At 38.9% G+C, this 17,385-nt stretch overlaps 1 protein-coding gene across 5 annotated transcripts in view; it reads right to left on the minus strand.

The window, feature by feature from the left end:
• Nucleotides 1–11,874, minus strand: part of LOC140326961 (probable ATP-dependent RNA helicase DDX60) — a 50,071-nt gene extending 38,197 nt beyond the window's left edge. For 4 of the 5 annotated variants that reach the window (XR_011919951.1, XM_072406018.1, XM_072406020.1 and 1 more), the window contains exons 1-6: nt 11,744–11,874; nt 7,026–7,183; nt 6,585–6,654; nt 3,387–3,576; nt 1,302–1,640; nt 144–254 (exon numbers count right to left, since the gene is read on the minus strand). Coding sequence is in view for 4 of the 5 variants with exons in the window: in XM_072406018.1 (XP_072262119.1) it covers nt 144–254; nt 1,302–1,640; nt 3,387–3,576; nt 6,585–6,654; nt 7,026–7,164 (849 nt within the window). In the remaining variant the exon portion in view is untranslated. Of the gene's footprint in view, nt 1–143; nt 255–1,301; nt 1,641–3,386; nt 3,577–6,584; nt 6,655–7,025; nt 7,184–11,743 lie in introns of those variants that run through there. The other variant, XM_072406019.1, reaches the window with a different exon arrangement.
• Between the last annotated feature and the right edge of the window lie 5,511 nt (nt 11,875–17,385).

The following is a 17,385-nucleotide window of genomic DNA, read 5'->3' on the forward strand; positions in this document are numbered from 1 at the left end:
GCAAAGAAGAAGTCAAAGTGCAATATGTCTGTAATATCCCTATACCTGGCCTTACACCACTACAAAGTAACCTAGGAATCTATATCATATATAATTAGGGTTACTATTGTGCAAATTACCTGTTTTTGGTAATGTACAATTACCTGTTTTTTCGCGTTTTCCATGTGTTGCCCCGAGAATAAAGAATCATTTCTGTCAGGTGATTGAAAACTTGTAATTAGCTTTTGCAAAACATTCTTCATCTTTGCAATATTCTGGAAAAAAACAAGGATAGTTATTACACTTAAATGTTGTTTCAAATCCTGTGCTAGGGCCAATTACGCTCTATGTGCCTGGTATATAGCATTCGACCCTTTTGGGACATTTAGCTTAAATGTCTAAACCAAGCTCAGTAAATGTGGTTTACTTTGGCAAATGGCAAAATGAAAGAGTTAAAGAAGATTTTCTTAATTATTAGGATCTCGTCAAAATGTAATAAACCCTACTCTGATCTAAGTAGCATTCAGTTTTCTGTTACTTTGCATTACATTACATACTTTGCATCAGTTCTTGGATTACCTGCCCTACCTGTCGTGGATAGAAATAGGAATGATGTTCTTATGTTTAAGGATATAATATTCCCTGAACTTGTGAAGTTGTACAGGTAGTGCCCAGGTTACGTACGAGATAGGACTGTAGGTTTGTTCTTAAATTGAATTTTTATGTAAGTCAGAACAGGTACATTATTTTAAAAAATGCAAGTAGGACAGATGTTTGTCTTAACGTATTATTAGGCAACGTGGTGTCAGTTACTGTATAAAATCCTCACTGAGAGTTAATCACACACAAAGCAAAAAAGAAAAGCAAAAAAATTCTATGGAGCCTAGATATTCATTACCTTCTGGAGCAAGCTGTGCTTTGATATGCAACTGCAGAGTTTGTTTTAGTCATTAAGGAGTCACAAGATGTTGCAAAAGAGCTCAGTCTCAGCTGTATTTAGCAAAAGATTTCTTCTGCAAGTCATGTGGACCACCCCTTACCCTCTATCAACCCTCCCTCTTGCATACAAACTAGCAGGGAAGCCCCGTTTATATTTGGGAGTCCTCTGTATGTCTAATGTCCTTAACTTGGGGACTAACTGTATTGAGTATGCACTGTTGCACCTTCTGCTTGTAGGCCCTTACTTGGACATAAAAACATAAAGTTGCCCCATTACAAAGAACAGAAAATGCATGAGGAGTTTTCATAAATCAGATTTTGCATGCTTCCAATTGTACATGATTGTTCTGCTGTGATACATGGGAACTAATGGTATTGCATACCTCTTGCAGATATTTCCTGTGATGAAATCTTGCACACACACGATAGCCAAAAACTCTCAGATTATCGGAGTCCTGTCCAGCAGTAAGAACAACATTTATTTGGTTCCCAAGTGTATGAAGAATTAGCAGATTTAAAAAACATGTCTGTTCGCTGTTTAGTCCTTCATCAGAAGCCATCACAAAATAAGGAGCCTGACAATCGATAAACTCCCTCCATTGTTTACACAAAAAGTTGGAAAAGATATGTACATGTATGTCTGTATTATGTTCAAGATGCAACATAAGTTGAGAGCGTAAGGAGACGAGGTCAGGACATCCAGTGTACAAATGTTGCATATCCTGTGGATCAAAGAAAACTTTTAAATTGTAGTAGAGCTAAGGAGGATCAGCAAGCTGGCTGTGTTCTCTGGCAGAGTTGTGTAACTTTCAGGATTGTATAGACAGAGTACAATAGAATGAGCTGCTAAAAAAATTAATTTATTGATTTCAAATTTCAGGATGAACTTTTCCACAATACCAACAGCTTCAAAGGTCAGTGATGACCTGTTTTAAAACTCATTACTGCTTCTTTCATCAGTTCGTTCAAACAGTCCGAATAAACAGTTGGGTTAAACAAACCAGTGTTTACAACTAGTAGTTGTTTTTGATGGGCATGTGATAAACAATTAAGGAAAATTATTTATTTTTTATTTATTTTTTTTGTCAAAAAGTGTTGGTTACATCTATATTTTCAAATTTTTAACCTAACCAAATTTTAAAGGATACATTTTGACTAAATTATAGTTCTTTGTGCCAGATCCATTGTACACTGCTTGTATATGTAAGGTTGTCAAGGCTCCAGTGCTCAGAGTTGATTCTATGAAGTCCTGACTATTATTACATTTGCATCAAGACCAAGCCCCACTATTTTTTTTTTGAATCTGTATCTTTCAACCATTTATTTTATTTCACTGAATAGTACTCTCTGAATTTAGACTTCTACTACAAAAAAAGATTGCTAGGTAAAAATGCTGAGTTGGAGCAACAACTAGCTACTTGGACTAGTGATGTCAGCATTCACACTTTAATTACACAATGGCTGTAGCAGTAAGAACAGGGCGACAATCGTCTGATGCTTAACATGTCTATAAAAGAATATACAGCTGGAGGCTGAGCTTTCTCCTCCTTTAGTTCATATGTATTGATATCAGATCAGAGGCTGATAGTGGAGCTAATAAAAAAGTTAGGGAGAATGGACTACAATTATAGTTACTGTTCTTTGCCAGTGTATTGTAAGGACTGTCCAACTGTTGCCTTCATACTGTCACAACTGCCTGTTTGTTTTTATTGTATTGCAAGCAATTGCCATTTTGTTTTCCAGTATGTTACTCATTTATTGTAGTAGTTTATTGAGTGTCAATTTGTTACCAATATTTTGGTAGGGTTAAGTTCAGTTTGCAAAGTATAACAAATCTTGATATTATGAATTTTTCAATAAACACAGTTAAAGTTTGGGGGCTAAGTCATGTTTTTTAGCTCGGTCATTTGTAAAGCTAAGTAAGCTATTGCCAAATGAAGGACATGGGAGCTGAGCGCTGTCATAGGGGACACGTACCGGTGCCAAATTAAAAAAAAAATCTAATAGAGTATGGACTTTTCTAACAGCTTTTTTTGCTACTTGTTCGCAATATAGACTTACATCTGTTAGGATCCATACCAATATAGCTGCATACCAATGGCTGACACAGACAAAATAGCCAAGGGACCTTATTTTCCATAAACCCGCAAAAAAAATGTACTGTTCTACAGGAAATCTTAGCAAGTATGCTTGCTTCTAAAGATCATCTATTCTGTATTATTTTCCTTTAAAAGTACATGTAAGAATGAAAAATATATAATTTTAATTCAATACACACATATATATATATATATATATATATATATATATATTGCAAAAAAATTATGTTAAATGTGCTATGTTAAAATACCAAATATTAAGGATATTTAGGGGATCCAAAGGAAGTACATTGTATGGCTTTAACTTATTCCATTAACAAGCGATTTAAATAGAGATTAAAATAAAATAGCAAATAAAATAGAACTTACCTCGAAAAATACAATGCTGTATTTCCCCCCCTTTTTTGCCAAATTGAGTAGAAAGTGCTCCACCAAGAAAAAGAAATGTAAATCTTGTCCTCGCTTCAGAGATTCATTGGTAATGCAGGTAATTATTAAAGAATCGCCATCAATCACAAATACATCAGATTCCATGTAATCATTAAGTAAACTTTCAAACCTGAAAGAAATGACAGCTTTGATAGACATTTTACTTCAAATAATTCAAATACCGCACATAACAATTGTAGTTTAGTTTCTGTTAGGTCAGATGACATAGGCAAACAACACAGTTTTCACACACAGCATCCAAGGGAACTTATTCAGAAAAAAATAGCAAAATCCTCAGACATAGTTACATAGTTAGTCAGGTTGAAAAAAGACATAAGTCCGTCACGTTCAAGCACTAGGGAAATAAACATATCTCATATAAAAAGCCTATCGACATAGTTGACATAGTTTTACCCTTGAAAAACCCTTGAAATTATTTCAGTTCCAGCTAAAACCAATAATTAGGGGGGGGGGGCACTGGGACAAAAAACCTTCTGATTTGGTGGCCAGTGGTATGAATGGTCTCTACAGTGACGGCTAAAATACCAAGTTTATAGATACTATGCAGGTATCATCAAATGAGAGGTCAATCAGACACAGTGGACCTGATTTATTAAAGCTCTCCAAGGCTGGGGAGGATACATTTTCATAAGTGAAGCTGGGTGATCCAGCCAACCTTGAAATTGATCTGGTCCAAGATTCAAAACATTTGCTAATAAATAGCAAATGTCTTTGTAGACATTTGTTTCAGGCTTGCTTGATCACCAAGTCACTGATGAAAGTGTATTCTCTCCAGCCTTGGAGAGCTTTAATAAATCAGGCACAATTCAAGGGACTCCTAGCAACCAATGGGTAGTCCGGGTTTCCCTTGCTGGGAAGTCTCTTCCTTTACCAATGAATTGGGTATTTAATGTTTGTAGGCCTCTGTAGATAGCAGCTACTGAAACACTATTACAATAGATTTTCTGCTAATAAAAAGGTTTGCTTTTCCAATTCCAATGGTTAAAATCTATATTAGAACACTGTTTCTCCATTTTGGTAGAAATATGGAATTGGTTGAAGTTAGAGAATTTAGGATTGATTGAGACTGTTGCATTGGTTACTACAATGCAAAACTAATGCATGAAACAAAGTGTGTTGCAGTTCCATTTTGAATTATATCCCAACATACCCTGCCAGTGAACAGTAATGCATTTAGACTACTACAACACAGAGATGTAAACCAAAAGTTGATTGTGTGTTAAACATTAAATATTGTTGCAGGGCAGTAAAAAACGTGCATTGGGGTATTAGTATGTACATTCAAATTCGGCACCGCCCATTTAACACAACAACACCACCAGCTCCTCGGGCCCTGCATAGTTCAAACTAATTGAAAAATAGTCACAAAAAAGGAGTAATCAGCAGCATGCCATATTCAGTAAGTACTTGCCTTATTCACATTGCAGCAAAGATGAATAAAAGTTTGACAGAGCTTTGAAGTCTCATGACTCAAGTATTGGTAATATGAAACACATCAATGTGTTGTTTGTGAATATTTCCAATCTGCATTAGGCTACAATTAGACCGGCAATAAGATTGTGGTATAGTTAGGACTTCCTCACTACGTCAACTTCTGCCTCAGGGAAGATGCTACATGTAGAAAATATGAGGGCAGCCCAATAGAGAATAAAGGGGGTGGCAATGAAAGGTTCAGTACCTCTCACTGCCCCCCACTGTCAAACATGATATATGTGGATAGATACAGATGTATATATATCTATATATATAATGTATATGTGTGGGGATGTTGGTGATCTGTTTCTCTTTGTCAGACCACCTAGGGTTTCCAAGGAGTTTCAATGACACTAGTGACATTAGACAAACAGATGCCAGAAAACTGATTCAGTTCCCATAATAATGAAGCCTGAGGCAGCAGGAGTTGGATAAGGACTGGACAGATGGGTGGGGGTTGATGGCCCATCCAGACCTTTTGGTGACAACTAAAATTAGATGACCCCACCTGACTTTACCTGCAGCTTCCCATATCAACTTAGCTAGGAGGCCTAGTAAATTCCTGAAGTTACAGTAACCAATCCCAGTCTGGGGGGGGGGGGGTGCATCAACCAATAGTCATCTTACAGATCACGTCCAGTAACCAATCCAAGAGCCTCAAGGATACCTAATGGGAATTAACTATGTAAAAATGGGGACCGAGAGATTTTGGGTCTCTTGCTCTCTTGGCTCGCTTGCTGGCTCTCTTGCTTGCTCTTTGTCACCTGAGGGTCTCCTTAGGTAAGCTATTATGGAGTCCTCTGCTGAAGGAAGTAGGCTCCTGAGGTACCCATTAACCTCTTAGCAGGTAGCTATAAGATATTCCTGATTGTAGTCTTATGGGTATCTATAGTATTACTGCATTACTTTTGCCATTTTGTAATTGCTGTATTGTACTAAGCAATATTAGATTATTACAGGGGTTTACTAATATTAACCTTATGCTGTATATATCATTGATTGAAGTTCCTATGTTTAGATATCAAACAATATTGCTGTGTACTTTGTTTCACCTTGTTTTCTTAATTAAACTTTTTGAGTGACTAGCTATAATTTGTACATGAACCTTCTTTTACTGAATATCTATATGCATTGATAGGGGATATAATTTCCATATTTATGCAGATAAATATTCCAAAATCAACAGGCCCTAGCCTATTATATGGGTGTAGTTATGCACCACAACAGTTTGAATGTGGCCTATTCAAACCTGTGCCCCAACCTGTGGTCTGCAAGAAAATGTTGGTGGTTTGCAGCTCTGGCCGGTGCAACCCCCAGCGGGGTCAGGAGAAGGACCCCACTTGGGGGGGGCACACAGGGCAGAGCCGCTGACCATGTCTTCCGTATGCATCGCAGGCTCAGACCTGCGATGGGAAAGAGGCTGGGTTCTGGCATCATGACATCACTCTGGGGGAAGTTTCTTCCCCTTTCAGTGACACACAGCTCCCCACGCATGCGCGGGCTGCAGTCCGTAAATTTAGTGGTACGTGACGTCCAAAAGGTTGGGAACCACTGGCCTAAGGTGTTTTTTAAAACTCCTTTAGGAGACTGAAGACCAGGTAATGCTTTTTACTACTGGCTACATGTTCCTATATCTCAACTTACGAAGCTCTTGATAACTGCTCCACGAGAAAGCTTGCCATTCCGTGAAGAAAATCTGAATGTTCCGAAAGCTCTGTATGATAGAAATTGTGTATTAGTATATATTGTAGGGTGTTAAAATTGCACATGTAAAGTGAACCTGTGCACTGTCTATACATGGTTTGGTATTTATATATTCTGAACAGGCAGTAAAAGCTGCCCAGCCCACTGGTGATTCCTGTCTGATCAGCCACAACCCTGGCTGCCCGTGGACCACTGTGGTGAGCAGTTTTCAGGCATGTTCAGAATATGTTATCAGTTTAATGTATGTATGACACCACCTATAACAAGTTGCAGGACAGTGGGAGATTGGTATATTTTAGGATTAAAGTAGGTTTTAGGGCACTTTTAGGAGATAACTGGCTTGCATGTTGGAATAAGCATGGGAAAGGCAGACTACTTCACCTGATATTTGAACTGCAAATTTTCTTTCACGGTTAGAAGAACAATCAGATGGTACACTTGGTTCAGGAGACTGGTCTGCTGCAGATGTTTCGGCAATTTTATTTTTGCCTCTCTTTTTTCTGTTTTTTTTAGAGTCCATGATGTCGTTTTCAAGATATCTGTGTAGAATAATAGGGAATCGAACTTGTGAGCAATAGGACTTAATCTACTCTAAATAATACTTTTTTAGTAACTCATTCAGAATTGGCTCAAGTTTTCTGGCTGCTGAGTGGTAAGTTTCCCAGCCAGTAACACCCACTACATCACACAGAGGGCCAAAATTAAAAATTTAGACCAATTCGGGGGGAAAACTTAAAAATTATTGAAAAAATTGAAGTTTATCCTTGCCATTAGATATAAAACATTTTCATATGGAAACAAACAGGTTTTGCTTAACATTCAATCTGGAACAAGCCTATAATAGAGGATGAGACCTAAGATTATTTTTTTAAATTTTAAACAGAGAACAAAACAAACAAAATCAAAATCAAAATGATCTACCAACAATAAAAATGCTAAACATATATTTATTTATATATATACTGAGTTTGACGCAGAAGTGGCTGGAGCTAATGAAACTGAAAATGAATTGAATGGCAGATAATTGCACAGATATTGCAGTAAGTTTATAGTGAAAGCTGCAGCTCATCTGTCAGAGGAGAATGACTGCTGCACAAGAAATGGAGCACTGCTCACCTCACACTGCCCACCTCACACTGCCCTCCTCACAGTGCCCTCCTCACCCTGCTCACCTCACACTGCCCTCCTCACTCCACCTCCACACTGCTTACCTCACACTCCCCTGCTTACACTGCCCTCCTCACACTGCCCACCTCACCCTGCCTTCCTCACACTGCCCTCCTCACTCTCCCCACTTCACACTGCCCTCCTCACCCTGCCCTCCTCACTCTCCCCACTTCACACTGCCCACCTCACCCTGCCCTCTTGACACTGCTCACCTCACACTGCCCTCCTCACACTGGCTTCCTTACACTGTCCTCCTCACACTGCTCACCTCCCACTCCCCTCCTTACACTGCCCTCCTCACATCGCCCTCCTCACACTGCCCACCTCACATTGCACTCCTCACACTGCCCTCCTCAACCTGCCCTCCTCACCCTGCCCTCCTCACTCTGCCCACTTCACACTGCCCTCCTCACACTGCCCTCCTCACACTGCCCTCCCCACTCTGCCCACTTCACACTGCCCACCTCACACTGCTCACACTGGGGGGCCCCAAAAAATAAGGCCCATGCGTGCCAGAGTTTGGCACCCCTGCACTACATGAATGTGTTGGTGGCTGCACTGTTTTGGTAAGACTCTGGATGTAGATGCTGCCCTTAAAAGCAGACTTACTAAGCCACCAAGCCAATCTTCATTACATCTGACTCCCAGGTAAATGACATAGTGCTGTATTTACAAAATACATTTGGACCTAATAAAAGGATTAATCTCACCTGGCACACTTGTAAGACCGCTTGTGTTCAACAACAGTGGAAATTTTAAATAATGAAAAAATGAAGCATGTCCTCTTACAGTTTTATCTGCTGGAAATGTTATCCTGGAAGTATAGTGATGGAAGGAAGGGAGAAAAGACCGCTCAGTCCTTTTTAAGGTCCCCTATGATTTCAAATACAAAACCTTGGAATTCGCATGTGATAAATACATTTCACAATGAAATTATTGTAGCTTTAGAAGAGTGCCTGCAGGTCAGATTTGTACTGTGAATCTGGATGGCAGACCCATGAACAGGTAATCCTTTACAAATTGCTTTTATAAAATCTAATCATGCAAATTCAGACCCAAGTGAAAAAAGGTTGTATTAGTCTTATTCAGTTCACAGTTTCACTTATGCATGGGTTCCTTGGGATAAAAATAAAATCATTGCTTTAGAACACTACACCTTTAATAAAAGACATGGCTCCGAACTATCTTTTATTTACACAGACTATCCCTCTTTTGGAACAAAATCATTTAGTCCCTTTTTTCTCATTGGATGTTCTGTTTTTTGAACAGATACATACTATACCTGTATAAAAATGTATATTCAACTATAAAAACTGTTACTGTGTGTCTAACTTTTTATCCAACTTTTATTTTGCAACAGTTTGTGGACAGTATAAAGAAAAGGTAACATTCAATAATGCATTTTTGGGTTTAGGCCATAATTATCTATGTATTAAAAGCACTAAGCCACAAATGCGTAGCTCCATGTACAGTCTTCCCAGAAAATCATGCAGACATTAAATAGTTCTCAAGAACATGTGCAGGAGTTGCATCATCCCACCCTGGGATGCAGATAGCCAAAGACTCCAAACTCATAGGTTAACCAGACAAAGATGTCAGTGATACAAAAGAAGTAGACCCCGATTGTTGCATAGCTGAAGTGAGCAGGTGGACAGGTGAGTTATGGCAAAACCCTGGGAGCCAGCAGTTAGATTTACATCTGCTTAATTCGTAGTCTGCAAAGCACAGGGCATGGCAAGTGTGTGCTCCTTATACATGGTGCTAAAAGGGGTGTCTTTGTTTCTTTTTTCAGAAAGTTGGAATGAATGTGTCTAGTCTGTGGCATCAAGCTCTGTTTCAGAAAATTAACCTTTATTCATCTTTTTACTATACTTTGAAAAAAATAATTATGTCAGAAAACCAAAACCAACAAGTCCTTTGGAAACTGGATCATTTTCCACAAAAGAAAACTCAACACCTAGTTTTACTACTAGTAGGAGGAAACTGTGACCAGATAGTTCAGCGGTTTTGGAGATCAATCATTGCATTGGGGGTGATTGTTGAAAGCTATAAATAAAAAAGAAAACATAGGGATGTTGCCCTGAACATAACCTCAAAAGATTAAGGAGGAAGGAGTGACCTTTTGAGAGGAGGGATTAAATTGGCATATTTATTCTACATACAATAAGACAGTAGATAATGAAATTCCCACCCTCCATACCACCTATATAGAAATGGAATACAAGTCTGTAGGACGTCCCATAAAACAGTGTAATGAAGTCCTAAATTAAACCTCTGATGACATTGATGCTGACATTTATGTTATACCTCGAGAATGTAAATTAAATGTGAGAATATGTCATATAAATTGAGCTTATAAAGCTTATAAAGCAAAATATAGCCATATGCTAGAACAGTTTATTAATATGAGCACAACAGGTTTATTAAAAAGCACAAAAAGTAGCACAACTTAAAAAAAACATATCCAGTTTTGTCAATTGACTTAAGCAGAGTAACATATTGGTACATGTAGCAGGTAAAATGTAATAGAGACGTAATAGAGCTACACCACAATAAATATAAGTCTAGATACTAGTGAGTCATAGTGATAGACATTGCAGCAACATAAAAAACATACATTCTAACCACAGCAGCACTTGGGATGTAAATGTTTGTCCGAAAAACAAGTCTCTTATGCCCTCATCTACATCTTGGCACCAAAAAATAACTAAATGGGTGGTTGAAAAAGTACATTAATGGGTGGTTGAAAAAGTACAATGCTGTATCCCCCCCTCCCTTTTTTGCCAAATTCAGTAGAAAGTGCTCCACCAAGAAAGAGAAATGTAAATCTTGTCCTCGGTTCAGATATTTATTGGTAATGCAGGTAATTATTAAATCAGATTCATAAGGGGGGGGGGGCTTTGGATAAAGTGGTTATTGGAATCAGGTAATGTAAAGGGGACCCCCAGATATTTGCTAGGGATCACCCTAGGGAATGAGTACCCATACCCATTCCTAGAAAGGTAAAGACAACCCTAGAAATAAACAACACAAAGTTGCCCTTTTTTAAACTAACACCTGCAGAATCCAGCAATATCCTTAATAGTAACTGATAATGGTTAATTGAGTGCTGCTTGACATCCAGTGTCAACTCCTTGCTGCACAATGACAAAATTGATTTACATGTACAGGAGATTTATTAAATAAAAAGTCAGGATGCATTTGCCTTAATGTATATATGCATCATATTTTTCAGTTTAATAAAGTATGAAATACCTAAAACCCCTTTTTTATTTTTTTGTAGGTACATGTGTCCAATTGGGCAAACTTCCCTTTTACTTCTTAACCCAAAATGAAATACCCACTTAGACTAATTTAAAATAAACAGGGTCCTTGGGGGATTTTAAATAAACATAAAATCAGTTTCTATAAATTTCATATGATAAATGAGGAATACATAACTACAGAGCTACAAGGGTACCTATTATGCAGCTGTTGTATCATGCAGGTGTAATCTCTACAGATTATTGCTAATACAGTTATCAGTTATTCCATCATTCTTGAGTGTATAACCGTGTAATTTTCCCAACACAAAAACAATAAATGGTAATTTCCATACACAAAACAAACATAGCATAAATGTGTTTTTATTAGAAATAATAGAATATTACTCTCTCTCTATATATATATATATATATATATATATATATATATATATATATATATATCATAGCAGCAGAGCTACTATAATAGCAATACATTCATGATATTAGGTTACCTGCAAAACACAAATGCACTGAATGTAGCCTCTGAAGTAGATAATGCATTAGAGAAAAGTCAGAAAATACATTTAAAATACATCTTTAAACACCTTATTTTGCAGCCATTAACAGAATTAAAGCAATTCAGTCTATATACGATTATCAGATTTGTTGGAAGAGATACAATCATACCTGTAGTATCTGCCCAGAGTTGTGTGTCCCTCACTATAGTAAAGACTGAGTATAAAGTCTGTTCGGATAAGTCTGACCTTCACTTTAGTAAGGGAGTTTGGAGTGTTTCCAGTTTTGTGTTTCGTTTCCTCACTACACACATGCTAAGCACATTATGTAGGCGGGGAGCTTTTGGAGTCATATAAAAAAATAAAAATTTATTGGAAGAATTGTTTTCCTGCTATGTGTTATATATTGCTTTTACAAGTGTTTTATTGTTAGTCCTTTTTTGCAATTTAATCATTGGCCATACTGAAAGGTGAAAAGGCATATATAAGCATTTAAAAACAATCACTAAGCACACTTTGCTTTTTAATGCAAGTTAATGCAGAACTAAACTCAAGAATACAGAAAGTTACCAGGAGGTGGACATTTTTGACAGAAGAGACATACAAAGGCTCTTCTGACTGTTTTTTTTTTTTGCCTGTACTCGCATGTAATGTAGACCTCGGCTCTATATGTGCCAATGCCAAGAATGGACCCAGACACCGGATGTATTTGTATTCCCTGTGCATAGTACCATATGTACATGTCTAAACTCCCTATGTGCCATTTACTGGATTATAATCATTCACTTCAGGCTCTGATCAAATTTTCTCAGAGGAGAATCCAATATATATATATATATGCCTTTTTTGTTGGTAATTCTAACACTAAGACTACATTAATAATATTATTATTATAATATTATTATAGGGGTTGCAAATGATGGACAGATTACAAACAATGACATAGAAGAAGGAGAGGACCCTGCCCAAAAGGGCTTACAGTCTAAGAGGTGGGGAAAGTAGCACACAATAGGACATGGAATTGTGGATGAGTAGTAAAGGTTTAAGACAGTGGTCTGAAACCTTTTCGGACTTACAGACCACTAAATGCATGGACTTCCGACTGCACATGCACGGGGAGCCATGTGTCACTCAAAGGGGAAGGAACTTCCTCCAGAGTTACATCATTATGACAGAACCCACCCACTCTCCCATCGCAGATAAGTTCATTTTTATCTAGGATGAGTTTTAGAAATCTGTCAGCCATCCATTAAGAAATGGCCAATAGGCAGCATGAGACCTTATCCAAGACTGAAGGAGACAAGTCAGGGGTGGATAGATAGATTTGAATGTCATCAGCATACAGATAATACTGTAACCCAAAGGAGGATATGAAACTACCGAGATAGGAGGTGTACAAAGAAAGGAGAACCGGTCCAAGGACTGTTGGGGAACACCAACAGGGAAAGTAGGAGAGGAGGAATTACCACTGAAAGAAACTTGAAAGGAGCGGTCAGACAGGTAGGAAGCAGATAGAAGAGTGAAGGAGGTTAGCGATGATTTACAGGTGGATACAGTGAGCAAAGATATCATTTCTAATTTGGTGATTTTATCTTTAAAGTAGGTGGCTATGTCTTGAGCAAAAAGGTAGTTGTAGGGGGAGCAGGTATAGGGTTTTAAAAGGACTCATTTGTTGAGAAGAGGCTGCATGGGTTGAGATGATATGCCAGTGGAGAAGTAATTTGGTTGGTAACAGTGAGTGCAGTGTTATTGTGTTCTAGCCTGGCTTTGTAATCTCAGCTGAACTCAGCACTGAGGCAGATTTCCTCCATTTGTGTTCTGCTGCATGAGCATTGTTTTGTAGACATTTGGTGTGACTGTTGTGCTATGGTCAGGGGTTAGCCCGATGGTGAGAGCATTCCAAAGGCCTGTGGTAAAAGTGGCAGAGTGTGGAGTGGTGGTTCAAATTCTGTTCCAATATCCAATACCTGGTTTGTGATACAAATGTGATATGGCTGGACCATATGAGTGAGTGTTAGATAATGGTGATCAATACGCATTCCTTAAGTAATACATAACATGAAGGATGTGTCTTCACAAAATGGATGCTGTACACTTATATAGGTATATACGCAGTTAATATTCAAAAGTATTTATCTCTCCTTAGTGGTGGCTTGATCTTTAGATGTTAGCTGCACTGTCATTATGCTCTATCTATTATAGGCAGTAGCTAAGTGATTCGCATGTCTGGGCATCACGCCAGACTCTTGCATGAAATACATAAATAAGCTAGCGGACTAGAAGTGACAGTATAACTTTACCAGCATTAGTTAAAAGTAAATATCATTGATACCCAAAAGGAAAATATGTGTCTTAAATACAAAAATTATATTTAGATATGGTGTGATGGGAGAACTAAAGGTACCCCAAAAGGTAAATATGTCTGTCAACATGTTTTGATCAATGAATAGGTTTTGCCATGTCATTGTCCCCCTGATATTTGATGGTCTGATCTGATCATCTGGGGTATGTGGTGAACAAGTCCGAGAGGGTCGACCCTCCTCAGTCTTCATAAAAAAAGGCAAGCCATTGGGCATAGCTTGTGCCACCTAGGGGCAGGCATGTCCTCTAGGTACCTGTGGGCCCAGGTGTCGCTATATGCATATGTAGTATGTGATGAGATAATAAACATTTTGATTACCTTTATTGCTTGTCTGTCTCCATTTTCTGGTGCATGCGAGTGAGATCCTTGTATATCAGTGTTGCTGATTGGGGTCCCCGGACAGAGCCATGGTGAGAATAATTGTTCTTGGTATTAAATAGTTCTATTCCCTGGATTAATTAATTTGGGCACGTGATCATGCCTGATATTTAAATAGTTGAGCTTTGGGCCCTTAGATGGCTGAACTGAATCAAATTTAATGGAGTTTAGAAGATTAGTTGAACCTGGGTAGGGGTGGGGTTAGCAGAGCAATAAATATCATTGTGCAGTCAGCTGGGACAAAGGGATAGTAAACATATAAAAGGATGGCTGAATTCAAATTGGTACAATGAGTATATGTAAAATGCAGGGCATACCATACACAAGTAGATGAAGTTGGTATAAAAATGGACACAACAGTATAGATGCTAGTAAGAGAGGATAACATACCTGTTGAAAAAGACAAATTTGGATTAAGTACTGGCAGAGTAAGAATAAAGAATGTTAGTTCCTTAAATTATTCCAAAAGCACTTCAAACTTGGCACTTAAGATTTAAGAACATGAAAAGGGTCCCACATGATTATACCTAATGTTTAAAAAGTTGTGCTTTGGGCCTTGGTATGACTGAACAAAAGACTCTGCTCTTTGCTATTTATTCCTATCTTTCAGATTTACTCGGACTTACCTGTAGTCAGATAAGAATGTGGTTCATAATTAGTAACATTTAGGTCACTTTTCCCCTTTCCATATTCATTGTTGGTATGCTCCTTTTTTACTAAAAAAAAAAAAATCATGACTTTCTCTAATTATTATCATCTGTAAGAACATGAGCCGTATTTTTATTGTATGTGTGTTGATAATTGTATCTTCTCAAACTCATCTAACCTGGGATGGCAATTGTGCTACCTTTGTAGGAGTAGCCATTGCTAAACAAAAAGGAAATCTGTTTCCAGAGAAAGAAGGAGGGTTTTCTCCCGTTCTGCAAATGCTAATTACCAGGTTGTTGTGGTGATCGTCTGTCTTCAATACTTTAGGTTGCAGATTTAAATGGTTATTAAAAAGTTGTAGATAAGCATATTTTTTCCTGACTGTTTGTCACAGATAAACAGGGGAGGGGAGGAACACCAGGAGGAAAACAGAAGGATAAAGACAAGGGACTAGGCCTTCAAAGGCTAGGGAAAGGGAAACGGTCACACCTTATCGACACCCTAACCTATCCCTGACTCCTGTCAGTATGAATATCCCCTGAAGGTGGGAATATTCATATACTGGAACCTAGGCCCTAGTAGCTCTGAATTCCCCTAGGAATAGTGACAGGGTTTGAGACTACTGGTTCCTTCCCTGATGAATGAACCAGCGTCTCCCTGAGGCCTAGTAACAAGAAGCACAAGAGAACAACAAACACCAAGAGCAGTACAACTTATCTTAAATAGCAAACTGAGGAGCAGGAACTCTGAAGAGGACAACACACCAGCTCTTCTACATCCAAGTAGTGAATATCAACCGCATTGCATGAAGTGTGACGCCAGACTAAATAGAGGAGCAGTAATGACCACCAGCTGCAGCTGATACAAGGGGTGTGGTCATTACAAACAACAACACAGAAACAAGTAAAAACAAAGATACTGTCAGATATCCTCATGTGCAGCTTGTCTCACAGATCTTCTAACCTCAGTCACGGAAGGGATTATGACAGTACCCCCCTTCTACGGGTTGCCTCCAGACACCCAGGACCGACCTTATCCGGATTAGCCTTGTGGAAAGCTTTCACTAGGCAACTAGCATTAACGTCGGTCGCTGAAACCCACATTCTCTCCTCTGGACCGTGACCCTTCCAGTGAACGAGATACTGGATGGATCTGCGGAGAATTCTAGATTACCGTCCACCATGACAGGAGCGGGAGGCAAGGAGGATGGTTCCGGAGGTTTGACATATCTCTTCAGCAGTGATTTGTGAACACATTATGAATTTTTAAAGCCTGTGGAAGTTCGAGACGAAAGGCAACCAGGTTAATAATAGCAGAGATCTTTTATGGAGCAATAAACCTTGGACCCCACTTCCAAGAAGGTACTTTCAACTTAATGTTTCTTGTTTACAGCCACACAGAATCACCCACTCTTAGGTCCGGACCACTCATACTTCTCTTGGCAGCCATACGTTTATACTTGTTGCCCATCTTTTTTAAATTATTATGAATTTTCCGTCAAATAGATGACAAAGAAGAGGAAAATCTTTCCTCTTCAGGAATGCCTGAAGTCTCTGTACCAGAAAATGTGCCAAATTGCGGATGAAACCCATATGCCCCAAAAAACGGCGACTTATCAGTGGACTTCTGCCTACAGTTGTTTATGACAAACTCGGCCAAAGACAAAAATGAAGACCACTCTTCCTGATTCTCTGAGACAAAACATCTCAAATAAGTCTCCAGATTCTGGTTAGTGCATTCAGTCTGTCCGTTCAACTGAGGATGAAAGGCCGAAGAGAAGGACCATTGTACCCCCAGGCGAGTGCAGAACGCCTTCCGTAATCTGGAAACAAACTGAATCCCCCATAAGACGTCACATCCGAGGGAACACCGTGTAGCTTCGCGATGTTATTGACAAACACTTGTGCGAGAGATTTAGCACTAGGTAGCCCTGAGAATGCAATAAAGTGTGACATCTTACTGAAGCGATCAACAATCACCAGAATCACGTTTTTCCTGAGGAATTAGGCAAATCTGTGATAAAATCCATGGATAAATGAGTCCAAGGTCGGGATGGGATTGACAACGGAAGTAGGGATCCAGAAGGCCAAGTATGTGTCACCTTAGCACAAGCACAAATACTACACGCTGACACATAGCCCTCAACATATTTACACAACCCCGGCCACCAGAATCCATGAGAGATGAGACTGACCGTGGATCTGTTCCCAGGGTGTCCTATAAGGACTGTACAGTGGTGTTTCTCGAACACCTTGTGTCGTAATTCGTAAGGAACAAACAACTTCCCCGAAAGACAAGAATCCGGTGCATCTCCCTGGGCCTCCAATACCTCTGCCTCAAGATCGGGATAAAGGGCAGATATTACTACCCCTTCAGACAATATCGGACCAGGATCTTCCGAATCACCCCCCACCCAAGAAAGCTAC

Source organism: Pyxicephalus adspersus, chromosome 3 (genome assembly GCF_032062135.1).
Source record: "Pyxicephalus adspersus chromosome 3, UCB_Pads_2.0, whole genome shotgun sequence".
In the NCBI taxonomy this organism is placed as follows: domain Eukaryota; kingdom Metazoa; phylum Chordata; class Amphibia; order Anura; family Pyxicephalidae; genus Pyxicephalus; species Pyxicephalus adspersus.